At 37.4% G+C, this 14563-nt stretch overlaps 1 protein-coding gene across 5 annotated transcripts in view; it reads right to left on the bottom strand.

Moving 5' to 3' along the window:
* YAP1 (Yes1 associated transcriptional regulator) overlaps positions 1-14563 on the bottom strand; it is an 88892-nt gene that overhangs the window by 28496 nt on the left and 45833 nt on the right. For all 5 annotated transcript variants that reach the window (XM_066175739.1, XM_066175738.1, XM_066175742.1 and 2 more), the window contains 2 exons: positions 10714-10829; positions 2289-2402 (listed from right to left, as the gene is read on the bottom strand). In XM_066175739.1, the coding sequence (XP_066031836.1) occupies positions 2289-2402; positions 10714-10829 (230 nt within the window). The remainder of the gene's footprint in view (positions 1-2288; positions 2403-10713; positions 10830-14563) is intronic.

The raw sequence follows: 14563 nt of genomic DNA, 5'->3' as shown, positions 1-14563 counted from the left end.
TCACATGCTATTTAGGGTCACAGCACGTATTTGTCAAGGATCTCCACATGATAAATAAATGCAAGGCTCAGTAATTTAACTGTCAAACAGATTTTTTTTTCTTCTTGACTGGAGTGAATTAAGGAGGTCACAAGTAAGAAAGCAACAGGAATAGAATTTCGTATTTTCTTGGCTCAAATGATAAAAACATAAACCACAATACACTGTGTACAACTTAGGTTTTCAAGGAAAACTCCTTCATGCTCAACAGCAGCTAGCAGCTTGTCTCTATTTGCCGTCACTCTAGAACAGAAGAGCCCACATGCTTTTTTTTCCTTTCCTGCCCCTTTCAGTTACACTTGAGCTCTTTGACTGAAAAGGTCTGGAACAGATTAAAAGTCCAACCACAAAATAAAGAGCCTTGGCATGTACTCAAGCCTGTCTGGGATACACATACACAGTGGGCCCAAAAAGGGAAGCTATGCAGCAAGAAACCCTTAATCAGTCTTTTGGACATTTCTAACTTCTTTCAGCTTAAGTGCACAGCCTTAACATTTGATGGAGTTTCAGTATGCACAAGACAAGCAGCTTTTGCCCTTACAGTTGGACCACTCTATTTACAGGAATACAAAATAGTTGTGAAATGCAAGATTCATCTCATTCACAACCTCTGTCCATAAAGGTGTTTTCCACACTCCTTTTTAATTCCAGTTCATCTTTGGAAACTATAAAGTAATGCACGTAAAGAAAAACAGATACCCTGCAAGACTACCTGAGTAAATGTAATTGCAAAAGGCAACACTAATTTTCAAAATGACTGCTTCCTTTTCAGCCTTCTTCACATACTAAGTAATTGTGAGGTTGCAAATTACCCACACACTCCTCTTGCAACATGCACACAGGTCTGTAGCTCTGGCTGGTGTTAAAGCCAGCATGGACATTTGCCAAAGCTGACACCCCACCTTTGGGCTCAAGTTGCATAGTGGTTCAACCTGTCTACAAACTGGTGAGCAGTTTACAAACAATGTGTGACAGTCTGGTCTTCTCCGTAAGAGTAAATGGATGTTGTAAGTAAGCACTCAAGCCTACAAACCAAAAATACAGAATTTCTAACAGACATTTCAAAAAACAAAACAGAACAGTGACTGTTGAGTTTTTGTAGCTCTGTATTTATATGGCATTCATGGAGTTAATGCCTCTCCCAAAAGGGGCCCACAGTTGTTGTTAGGTCAACCCCTGTAAAGCTTCAAAGGTTTTGCATCCCCTCAGCCTGACCTACTCAGCGATCTGCACACTGTTTTCATTTAGCTGCACTGAGTCCAAAAGTAAAGCCTGAAAACCACAATGATCTTTTCTTTTTTTTTACTCCTACTGTTTTTCCATGGCTCTGGAAAAATAACTATAATCCTAAGGAGTTGAAAATAGTAAGTTATTGGGAAAACAAATCAAGGGCAAGCTAATAAGGCTGACACACACAGGTCATGGCTTTACAAAAAACCAGAGATTGTAATGCCATATTAAATACATCACTTGGACAATCTAAGAAAATAGTTTAGAGTCTTCACACTATACATGATTTCTACTTATAGTCATCAGTGCCAATATTTAATCAAAAAGTCTGCAGTTCTGCTCTTCACACAGATCAAAAACATTACTGAAAAAAAATACATGACAGTTCTGTTTTGTTGAATTTCTCCATCTAGACTTTGTGATCATTACGTTATTATTATTATTTCCAATATTACGTAGTCTTTACACCACAAAAAGGTTATTAAAGTAGGAGCAACAAAACTAATAATTCCTCATCATATTGTTTTAAACAGAAAGTTTTGTCATGATAATCACTGTGACAAGCTGGAATTATAAGCTGGTATATGTTTCAAGTGTATTTAAACAGCATGAACTATTATTTGACAATGCCCTCTTAAGATAGCACAAAGGAAAGCAAATATTTGTCTAGGAAATAAAAGATTCTTCTGTGGTAAAGTTTTGCTAATTTACAGGGGTAAGTGAGCTTGACTGAAACTATCTCAGTAAGTAATTTCTGAATGTCACCACTTTGGGGAACTGTATGGATGATATAGCAAAATACTAACCCATAGCATTAGAAACTTGGGTAACATCCAGTCCTGAAGGATACAAGCTAATAGTTTTTATCTTAAAAAAATTATATATAATTATTTAAACAAGGCCTCTACAACTCAAAATATATTTTAATTGTACTATAAAAAGTTTCAAAATATGCCTGCAAAATTAAAGCTGAGTGAACTGAAGCAAATCAAGAATTCTGAATTGAGATGAACTTTTACCAAAGCGTGGGTCAAGCCTTGGGTCTAGCCAAGATGTGGTCTTGTTCTTATGGTTTATGTAGTAAATTTCTCCATCCTGGGTCATAGCTTGTTCCCATCCATCGGGGAGTGGGCCTGCAATATAGAAGGAAGGAGTTGATGGCGGGCTCTTGTTTGCTCCAGCTGAAATTGATCTAAAAAAATTTTTAACATTTTACATATATAACAGTACACGAAATAGAAGAGTTTCAAGCTCATTTCTGGGATTAAGGGCAAAGAAGTGCTGGGTGGGAAACCAAGGAACAAGAAACACTTCTATAATTTTTATTTAGGATTTGGACTTTTAATTTTCAAACTTGTTTGCATCCTTTCATATGCTTTTGACACATAATTTTGCTATAGCATTCTAGTATAAAACCAGCAATAAGTCAAGCCTGCCAGAATGAAACCAGCATGAGCAACAGGAAAAAGAAGCATAGAATAATTCTGCCTCTCATTGGAAAGTTTATCTAGTGATTAAGGCTAACACTGAGGAGATCCTGAAATATTCCTATCTTTCACAATTAAAAAAAGAAGTGACAAAACTCATTTCCCCTTTACCTCATACCCTAAGTTTCAGTGAAAGCATTCAAGGCTTAAGCAGACAAAAATGCAAACCCGAAGAACAAGGCAGGCAAACAAGCAATGACAAAGCAAAGCCAAGAAAACACCACGAGCAGCCACAAAGATACAGTGCTATGAACAGCAGTACAACACCTCTACAAGCAGAAAGGCACACACAGGAAAAACTACATCTGGAAAATGGTCAAAGAGAGGCACATAATGATGTTGTGGAGTCCACAGCCGATGTCTGAACATAGAGTGTGAGGAGTGGTTCCCATATGATCCCATCAGCAGCTTCGAGAAACTACCTTTCATTCCTGTACAGTTCTTAAACCCCTCATTCCCATCTCTATATGATCACATACATTCACCTGTACTTTGCTTACACTGAAAACTATTTTAAAAAGTTATATTTATCTCATCTTATCTGGCAGGTGCTTTACAAATACATGGGTTTGAATTTTTATACTCACATTGACATGGACTTTAAAAAATACCTAAATTAGATACAGGAAGATCTTCCTTTGTATTTTAGATTTAAGTACAATCCTCCAACTATAAAACAGAAGATTCACTACACATGTTAAGAATGTAAAAGAAAATAGAACAAAACCTGCTGTGGCAGCAAGCCATTGAATTTCAGGTCCTTCTACTCTTCCTCAGTGTAATACAGTAATACAGCAACAGAAGCCATCTGGCTGTTAGACATGGCTTCTAACATGTCTGCACAGATTATTCTACATAATGTAAGATACACGAAGTACACACAAACATCATTATTTCACACATGAAATTCAGATACACCCAAAAACATGAGTCTATCTGATAAATGTTTACTATATCCATCTTCAAACTACATAAGCTCTTGACTGTAACTTTGTCCTGAAGTCATGCTCCTGCTTAAGAATTCAGTCTAAAGCTGGGAGGAGAGGTGGGGAGGATAGATTTGTTTGCTTAATCTCGAAAGATGTTCTTGGAGAAATGTCAAAAAGAGTAAAAAAATAATTCAGTTGCATTCCAGTAATATCCCAAAGCACAACCAGGACAAGAATTTCTTACTGTGGTCTTTGAAGATCCCTTGCAAACTACATTTCTAATTTAAACTTTCATTTTGGCTCAGAAAACAAAAGACCTTCTCTAACAACTTCACTACTCCATCATTAGAGTTACAGATTTTCAAGTGAGGAAAAACAGTGAACACCAGGCATTTTCTTCCCACCTCTAATGCTCATAAGCTTTAAATGTTGCCTACAAGTAATGAACACCTCAGCTTTTATCAGAAGCTAGTGAACAGAACAGACAAGAAAGAGTGACAATACTGCAAATAATTCTTGAACCCTAACATATTCACTACACAAAAGGACTTTGATGGAGAAATGAAAGCTCCACTGCAAAGAATGCTGTATTTTGTTACCATACTCAAAGACCAGGCAGCTAATCAGTAAGATGCTTTTTCATAAAACTGGGGCACAGGAGCACAGAGACATGCCCCCCATCATCCAAGTGTAGAGGCCAACGAAGAACCAAACCCACTCCTTTACTGCTGAGCCAACGTGCTAGCCATGCAGTCAGACCTTCTCACTACCACTCTCCTCAAAGTCCTGCTAAGCCACACAACCCTTGGAGAAACTCAGCAAGAAAATCTTTGAGAACTGTAAAGCCAGAAAAACCCTCTTTGGCTTTAGGAAAAACAAAACCAGCCTTGGGGCGTCAGTCCTGCTGAACACTGAAGTCTGTACTGGTCCAGCATGTTCCTTTCTAGCAAGTAAGAACAAAACGCCTCTGAAGAGGGCTGCCAGGAGCTGATCAGTCCACCCACCTGGTGGAATAATGCTACTTGTGAGATTCAGTGATCTGATGAGTACTAGCTTACTACTAGAGACAAACCTGAGCAAGGTCCCCTTTCTAAATAAAATGCTCAGCTTGTGAACAGGATAGAAAGGTCCATCTGCTCACCTCGCTGTCACAGCAGCAAGCTTTCCTTGCTAAGTGCCACAAATGACTGCAAAAGCACAGCTTTTATCTCTAGAAACTTCTGGCATTAATAATGTAGCTTTCTTCCTTGGATAACAAACTGTTTTCATGTTTCTGCTGTCATCCTTACATATTCAAAAGCCAGTTCAAAAATTGAAATTATTGCCTTCTGTAATTCCTGTTTGGTTTTGTGAGCAATTGTGACACCAGAAGACAAGTCTGATTTTCTAAATGGTCACCTGACAAACTCTGTATTAGAGGCAAGTACCAAAGGAAAGAACTAAACCCCATGTGGAGGAATAGGAGACACATTCACCCAGAGCACCTAGGAAAATTCCTTCGCAATTACATGCCCATTTTCCCTCAAAAGGCTCAAGAGAACAGAATTTTCAGCGTTAGATAACCTAGGTCACAAAAGTTAAGTCCTACGTTGGTGCTATTCAGACTTTCTCACTAAAATTTCCATAGTAACTGTAGCTCATGTTACACAGAAAGAGGAATACTGGGTCTAACCAAAAGTCCATTTAGTCCAGGCAACTAGCCTGGGGTGATGGACAGATCCTGTTAGCTGCTGAAAGTAGCCCATTTACTGACTGTCACACTCTATAAACTTTTAAATAAAGCACCAAACACATAGAGACATGTAAAAGGTATGGAGGCTATGAATAGTCACTTGGCCTCCAAGTATGCTGGGCACTAGAACAGGCTCCCCATGGACATGGTCATAGCTCCAGTCCTGGCAGAGCTCAAGAAGCGTTTGGGCAATCCTCTTAGGCACACGTCGTGACTCTTGGGGATGTCCTGCGCCCAGGAGTCGGACTCAGTGATTCTTGTGGGTCCCTTCCAAATCAGGATATTCTGTGATTCTATCACAAGTTATTCCTTGGGCCAGTTTTTGACTGCTTACTAAGTGCCAAAATACGGCCTTTTCTAGCACTTCTCCAGTCTCCCCTCCAAAGTTTGTAAATATTTAGCACAAACAATATCCCAGTGACATGGTCTCCTACTAGTTCTGTTTGGTGTCTCCTATGACAACTGAACACTATCACAACTATAAGTTTAGAATTCTATGAAATAATTTGTACAGGGAGACACAACCCTTCTAGGTAGGGAACTAAGCCTGCACTGTGGTACTCTTAAGGACAAAGTTACAAAAAAAAAATAAATTCTAATGACCAAATGTAAAGCCATCTTTACAGAACTACTAATAAGCCATACCTCTGTAACTAAATATTTATATAATGGTGTAACTTCACATAAATAACATGCAATAACATAAATAACATGCAACAACATAAATAACATGTGCATGTCTCTTTGGTGCATGTCTCCACTTTTTATGAGTTTTTTTTTTTTTTTTTTACTTTCTCATATGCCATGGAATCTGGAATGCAGAGGAGAGCTTGCTGCTGGCAGATAGAAAGCAACGGGAAGAGAAACAAAAGTAAAAATGTAGTAAGAGATTCAACCTATGCTGGGATAAGAAGTGAATCTAGGAAGACAACAGTTCCTAACACTTAATTTAAAAACAAATGTAAACAAAGGCATATTTTATCATTAGGTCAATGCATATAAGAGAGCATCTGCATCCATCTACCAACTGAATATGCATGGACAACCTAGGAACTAGAATGCCTATGTTAAACAACAGGAATCGCCTCCACCTAATACAAAACACCGATCTCCAAAACCTAACTTTTTCCCGTCACTGTGGTTCTAAAACTTCCAAAAATTATTTCGAAGTCTACAAAATTTAGTTAAAGTACACCTTTATCCTGTCAAATTAGTATAAAAAGACACTATTTAAAAAGGGGCAGGTTTTGCAGATGAAGAAAGAAATTAACATTCCTGTCAGGCAGATAATTAAAAACCCGAGTTTCACAACAGATCAGTGTTGACTGTACACAAAACAGAGTTTTGTAGTATGACTGGCTACATAGGAGCAATCTGCAACTGAAGTGAGCAAGGATCTAAGAAAAGAGCTAGAACTTGTTTTAGTTATTGGCACGACCCTCCTGTCCCCTGAGAGTTACCAATTCAAGTGTCTATTTTCTTACCATCACTTAACATGGCACTACAGCCTTACCTGAAGAGACAATGGAATTGCACTAGGTCTACAAACTTCTACTGGGAAACTCAATTCAAAACTGCCACATAAGAATGAAGACAAAAGAGGACAAAGACACATAATCTGCTCCAAAGCTAATTATCTAAGGTCTATGTGCAAGCAGAAGAGGCTACAGTATGCAGTGCGGACAAGCATGATTCAGGAAGTAAAAGTATCTGAAGAACAGAAGTATATGAATACAATTATCCCATCTCTGATGTATCAACTGTAATTGCATACCAAACAGCCGCTGTTTATTTACAAATGTATAATCATACCTCAGTAGGAAATCTATAGGAGATGCTCCTAAGAAGAATAACATACCATTATTACTACTTTTTTGTTTGTTTTAAATCAAGACAGAAGAAATGATGTTCTTTTTCTCTGTTCTATCTGTTTTCCTTTAGGGAAAAAATGGTTAGAAACATAACGCAAAAAATATCAGAACAGTCACAATGAATTTTTTATACATGTGGCATATTTACAAATAACAGGCTTGTTTCCTTTCCTTTCCACTTCCCTACTGAAGTGAAGATGCAATCCTATTTCACAGATTAACCAACAAATGCCATCTAAAAGAGCACTGTGCTGCTTCTCTGCATACATATGGCCCATACTATTTTAGTTGATTACATGTAGCAAGCTAAGTTAAGAAAGACAGACAAAAACCCCCTCACTTTTCACATACTGATGACTTCCTATAAAGGATGTAGCTAACTAACACGTAAAACTCATTCACAAAAATCATGCCTGGAACAGATAAAACTGCTTCAGATGTCCATTAACTTCCTTGAAGAAATGTAATTTGCAGCAAGATACCTGAGTTTTCATACAGTCTTAAGTGCCTCAAGAGATGGAATTTCTGAAGACAGATAACCTAAAGATTTCAATCTCATGCTAAACTACATCTTTCCCATTTTTATATTTTAACAATTTTTTTTACTTGGCCTTATCACATCTTTCCTGAGTTCTTCTTCCCCTATTTATCCAAAAAGACAACGGGTTTATCTCCAGTATGCATACATCAGCTTTCAGAGGTCTCTGCACACATCAGCTTTCATAGTTCTCTCTCTGCATCTTCAGTTTCTTTTCCTCTTATTAATTCTAGCAAATGTCAAGAACTCTAATTCTGGCTAAATGATTAAAGCTTATAAAAGCTCTCAAGACAGCTCCCAGAAATCTCTCTTACGTTTCAGCACAGCAACTTGACTTACAGGCTCCTGCAGCAGTACACTAGAATTTGGACACTAACTTTAACGGTTAAAATTAATGAGCACCATACAAGGTCTACACAGAAAGGAAAATATTCTCCTTTGTGGCATTTCAGACACTTTTTTGCAAGTCAGTGATCTCCAGCTGTCACAATACTTACACTCGTTCTTTCCCAATATCTTTCAGAAAAGCCTCTCATGCATTAGGATACGTTTCACTGCCAGCAATATTTCGTAACAGGAAACTTCTGTCTTAAAGGTCTCAACTTGATTTCCCAGTTCTTGAGCATGAATACCCAAATTAGAACATTAAGTAGTCTTAAATCTGAGTGCCAACATCATGACTCTAAGTTCCACTGTGCTGAAAGGGTACATAGTTACTTGACTTTTCCATTTTTCTCAAAGATTATTCAAGAGGCTACTCAGGAAACATAAGCTATTCAGTAATAAAAAGTAACAAAACCAGGTATAAGAGACTTTAGGAAAAACAAATATACAGTCATAATTTAAAGTTAGTACATAAACACTTGCCAGATCAAGTATCAGAAAGAGAATTGCACCCAATAAATGCAGGTTCAGTATTATTGAAGTCAAGGCAGACTTTTGTTAATAGCAAACAAGGGTAAGCAAGTGCATCCAAAGATCCAGTTCCAAGTCACACTATCTCAACTGACTAAAGCTTAAAAAACCCTAACACCACATAGCATATGTGTGGTGTAATTCAGTACACACAGGAGTTCTGAGTCCTTCATGCACTTTATCAGATTCAGAGCACTGGGAGAAAAAAAATCATGGGATTTTCAGTTGATATTCAACACAGCATCATCTGTGAAATTAAAAATAAATGTTCAATGCACTTGTATCCAAGGAAGTGCTTACACAAATCACAAGACAACCCACTCGCACATTTCAACTGCATTGAAATTTATTGCATGAACAACAAAATCTATGTAGCATCACTCTCTCACACACATCAGGCAATTACATGTTAATTCTTCATGTTCTTTTAAAAGTAATCCTTGTGTCCAGATTGCTAGCTTCTTTTCTAGTTTGTTACCACCCTGTTACAATTTAACAGTACTTCTTTTGCTAAGGACTCTTCATCTCTTTCTCAGTACATAAAGTGCTTCCTATTTTACTATCAATATTTTTTCCTGTCAATTCTTGTTACAGTGGAAGGTTTGAGGACTTATCTTGAAATACAGAATTTATGTCAATATTGAAACAACAAGCATCTAGTTTCAGCACAAATACGCAAAAAGGCAGGACAGACGAAGGGAATTGTTTCCTTTCGCCTATTCTCCCTCCTTTAGAAGTGTCCCTGCAAAAACATGCCAACTCTACTGCTGCAGGTTTCCTGGCATAAATTTACAGAAAAAATAATCACACTATTTTATTTTCACATCAGAGCCTGAGACCTTAATTGCTGTGAATCACAACTTCCTGAACTTGAACAGGACTCATTTGTTTCAGGATAATCCAGCCTCCTGGCCTAGCCAGCAAAAAGTTTGATTAACTTCCCCTCTAATACTCAGTCATGAACAGCACAGTTTGGTCACACCGGCTAATCTTTCGGTATTGTCTGCAGCACATGAATTGCAGCATGAAACAAAGCTGTCTAAACAGACCACAAAAAGCAGCACCAGAGAGTAACCCTTGGGAAGTACAGGAACAGCAGACACACACAAAATACAGCCAGACTGTGAGAAAATAAATATAACATGAACCTCAGTGACAGACAGGAGGTGACAAAGCAAGGGGAAGTTCAAGCACTCAAACTAGCAAGGCACCAAATTTATCTCCTTGCTCTCTGCATAATCAGATGAGAGAGCTCTGAAAACATACAGCAGATTCTACAGCAAGAACAGGAACATTTTACTGCTGTCTAGTGACAGCCCCCCACTCTCCAGGACAGCTGAAAAACAATTCTGTGTTTCAGGAAAATACATCAGACTTCCCCAGCTAGAGCAATAATACTGATACTGGATTTTGGAAGTAACAGAAACACAAGAGGAAAACCAAAACATCTCTGCTTCTAAAAAAGATTTTCAAGGTGTTTGCTTGATCTATTTAGGGAGGACAGGAAAAAATTATATGTTCATATTAAATGTATGAAATGTAAACAAATGGCAGTATACCATGTTGAGTCAGTGAAAAAATGGAGGCAGAAGAACACAGTGAAGCACAAAAGCTTTAATGTAAATTGATACTAATTTAATGGAAATTTTGGTCTTCATCAATTTAACAGCATTTTTTAGTCGGAAGAAAATAGACAAAAATTCTGCTTCCTTAGAAGTCTGAACCATTCATTTGAAAATATAAAAACACAAATCAAAGCACTACAGTGTACTTTCTATTTACAATATAAATATACAAATTCTCTTACTTAACTATCAGCCTCTTGCTTGATGAAACAGGCAACAACAAATTTAAAGTTTCAAACCAGGATAACTAGAAGAACATTTATTAAATCTGGACTCATGCCCCTCCTAATTACAATAGCTTGTGGTTTCCTTGTATGATCTTTTTCATAAATACAAATTTTGCTTACCTGATGCCGAGTTCATGATGTTCTGCTGTACAGAAGGACTGGTGGGAGCTGTAACATTCATCTGGGAAAGCATGGCCTTCCTAGGATCTTGCCATGTTGTTGTCTGATCAATGTGACTAAGATAAAACAAAGCAAGAGTTAGGACAGTCATGCATTCACAACAATGACCTGCTAGCACAGAAAGTTTAACAACAGAAAGTTAAGCCTGCCAACAACAGACACATTCAAAACCAAACAAGAACTGTTTGGATTCTCTCCAAATACCACTGTATGTCAGATTCTCAAACCCTTGCCCTGGCCACCACCACTTTCTCAACCAACAGCTGCAGCAATCAGAGCTAGAGCAATGGTGAGGTAAGGTTCATCATGAATACCATAATCTAAACTGTTGTACCACAGCTAGATGTTGTACCCTTGAACTAAACATTTGTTTCTTCCTCTCTTTGATCAGTTATTTGCCATTTTAAAATGTGACTTCACAGATATATCAAACCAAGCCAGTTACGTCTGGAATGTCAAGCACAGTCCAGTACCTCGGCATGATGATTTCATATTCAGGGCCTAGGGAGTGCCAATGAACTGGCTAGTATGAAAACATTAGTCTCCCCAAACTTTCTGTGCATAGACCACATCCTTAGATTATGGGCCAGAGTACCCTCCTCACCACTGACACCTGAACAATCTCTCAGTGTAGTTGAAGTAACCAGGCCCACTAAAGTAGTAATGTGAAAGGGATGTGCAGCTGGCCTTTTAACTTCATGTAAAAAGCTGAGGACAGTGGGACTGTCAAGTAACCCACCCAGCCCTCTGCAAAACTTCGGAAGCTTAAATTTCTCTGTTTTGAAAAAAAATGGCAAGTACATTCACAACTGTCATTTACAGAAGGATTCAATGAAAATACAAAAGTGTAGTGAATCATTGTTTTACTTTTGGAGTATGTGATTAGCATGCTTTGCTAATGAGCAACAAATGCAGTCTATTCATAACAAGCATCAATGTTATCTTGATGCCATTAAGCAACTCTGCTCAGAGAAGTACATGGGGACAAAGATACCAACTCCAAATGCACATAAACACTGACAACAAAATTTGTTATCCAATCATTTAGGACTGGTATCAACTGAAAATCATATTCAGATAATATTGTTACAAATTAGAATACAATGCATTATTAACTTGGTATCATTCTTTCCTTAAAAAATTATCCTTAAAATTATGCTTTTCTGGATTACATGGAATGCCCCCTTTCATATACTTCAGCAAAACCACAAGAAGTAACAAATTCAGAAGAACATAAAACAAAGCAATAGTCACCAAAATAACTACTTATGTCAATTTACTTATCTAACCTTCTGTTACAAGGTAGACATACCACAAACTGGCTTTTAAAAAAGTTTTAAGACATATATATTTACCCTCTCTAAACATGCACACTAGCAATTCCAGATCTGCAACTAAGGAGTTATAGACATATTGTAGTAGGGTCACAATACAGCTCATTTAATACCGTATGTGCTGGTTTTGTCTGGGGTAGAGGTTATTTTCTTCACCATGGTTAGTACTGGGCTATATTTTGGATGAACCTGACCTCCCTCTGATCGACACACCAATAAATTAGACTGCTTGATGACCAGGGTAAAACCTCAACAAGGTACTATTAGGCACACTGCATCTTTGATTGCACAGGTTTTCAAATATTCAGATTCACTGAGAAATATGCTACATACAGCAAGACTTCTTTATTTCTTTTTTTACGCCTATTTATTTATAAAACATGGTGCAATATAGTAAAGACTGCCCTATATACTGGCTTATACATAAACTTTCATGCTGGAAAACAATTTTTCACTTTCCTGCTGGTCAGTTTTGCAAAGGAACGAAAACAAGTAAAGATAATACAGATGTAAAAACACTGCACTGTAATGCTTCAGAGACCGTGTGTTTAAATTACTGTACCAGCACATACTACTCCTCCCCTACATTTCTGATTTGTTATATTTGCTCAACTCAGTTCTGGGAATAGTGGAAACTGGGAAAACACCACTGTACCCATAATAACACATTCATCTATTTCCATTTAACTCTTGTAAAAATCCATGTAACACTGTGAACTAATAAAATGTAAGGCACATAATTTATAGCCTTTGTTTTTATATGCTTTTTGAGTGCAGAGTAAGAAATAGAAGGAAAAATGTTTTCTCCCTGCATGACAGAAATATTTTAAGTTAACTGTAAAAATGCACTGAAACAACAACATTCATCAGTTTTTCAAAATACATCTGAACATGGGACAAATGAATGGACTATGGAAGAGGCAGTTTTACATGCACCTCCAATTCTGAGCACAAGGACAGCATTACTGATTCCTCAAGACAGCGTAAGCATACCACACAAAGTACAGTTAATGTTCATATGGAGTTGTTAACAAGGATAGCTATTTTAGGCAGCAGCAGCTTCCAGCTTTTCCTTAGCTCAGTTTCACTTGAGAAAAGTCAGCATGTTCCTTATGTGGCCAACTGAACTATAATCAGCAGCCTTAGAGCCAAGAGCCATGGAAGAAAAGTCTCAAAATAAGCAAGCTGATTATATTAATATCATTCTGACCATATGACTGGTTCAACAATGCAAACTTTTTTTCCCTCCCACCCAGTTCAGTGCTCCATGATCTACATATCCATTTCCTCCACACCTTCCTTCAAAACCTTTCTCTTCAACCTCCATCAAATGTCTTCATATGAATCTTATCTGCTCCATATCCTTAGTATTTGAATGCTATACACTAAGAAACCACCTGAAACACATCACAACAGAACAATTCTTTCTACAAATTCCAAATAATGCTCAGCAACTGATGGAATACAAAGTAGACAAGCCCCCACTTATATGGATGAAATGTTTAAATAAATCCTACACATGGAGGAATATAGGACTTCATTTCATTCCTACTCACAGCATGTGGACTAGGGTAACCTAGTATAAACACTGTGTATTTTTAATTATCAATTTAAGTATTGAAACAGGACATTCTCCACAGGTAGAGATCTTTCCCTCTGTTTTCAACAGCAGTGCAGGAAAGGTCTCAATGGACACAAGAAGAACGGACATCAGTTCATTAGCTTTCCCTGCATTAAGTAGATTTTTTTCTCATAGTAGCTGAATTACATGACAACTGCCCCAATCCTTACGTTCAAGATCTTCTATTTTACATGAGCTTCACCATATCTCAATAAGAACTAGTGTCAACACAAAATAGAAGATTAAAAAACATTAGTGAATTATATGAAATCAATGTAACCTATAAATCAGCCACTGTATGTAGGATGTATTAATGAATTAAAACTTAAAATTCTACCTACTCAGGAAGGAGGAACACAGCTCTGTACTGTGTGAACAAAACAAAGGGAGCAAATGCTCCTGGAATTATATCAATATCTCTAGATAATCAAGCAATGTAAGTCGTTTTATTTCACAAAATAAATTCTCAAATCTAACATTTTTCTATCTGGCACTATTTCTTATTGTTCATTTACGTCACCAAGAAGCAAAACTTTGTTAAACTGGACACACATAGTAGAAACTATGGAAATTAATTCAGACGGTACCATAAATGTAGGCCTGTGGTAACAGGCCTTAGAAAAACAAAGCTAAAACACCCACCACATGCTAAGCATTTGTTAGCAAACTTACATCAATTCTAGTATCAAGAAGAGTGCCTGTTCCAAGACACATCACCCACCATCCTCCACCAAGAAGGACTTTCAAAATGCTGTGCACTGCAAAAAGCACAAGCTGCATCTCCCTGGCCATCTTCAAGTTCTACAGTCAAAGAAATGCAGTTTCTGCAGTTACT

The sequence above is a fragment of the Chamaea fasciata genome, unplaced genomic scaffold (assembly GCF_029207755.1).
Source record: "Chamaea fasciata isolate MVZ Bird 193981 ecotype frontalis unplaced genomic scaffold, bChaFas1.0.hap1 SCAF_2, whole genome shotgun sequence".
In the NCBI taxonomy this organism is placed as follows: Eukaryota; Metazoa; Chordata; class Aves; order Passeriformes; family Sylviidae; genus Chamaea; species Chamaea fasciata.
The sequence above is the reverse complement of the archived record's forward strand: the minus strand, read 5'-3'. Positions and strand labels throughout refer to the sequence as shown.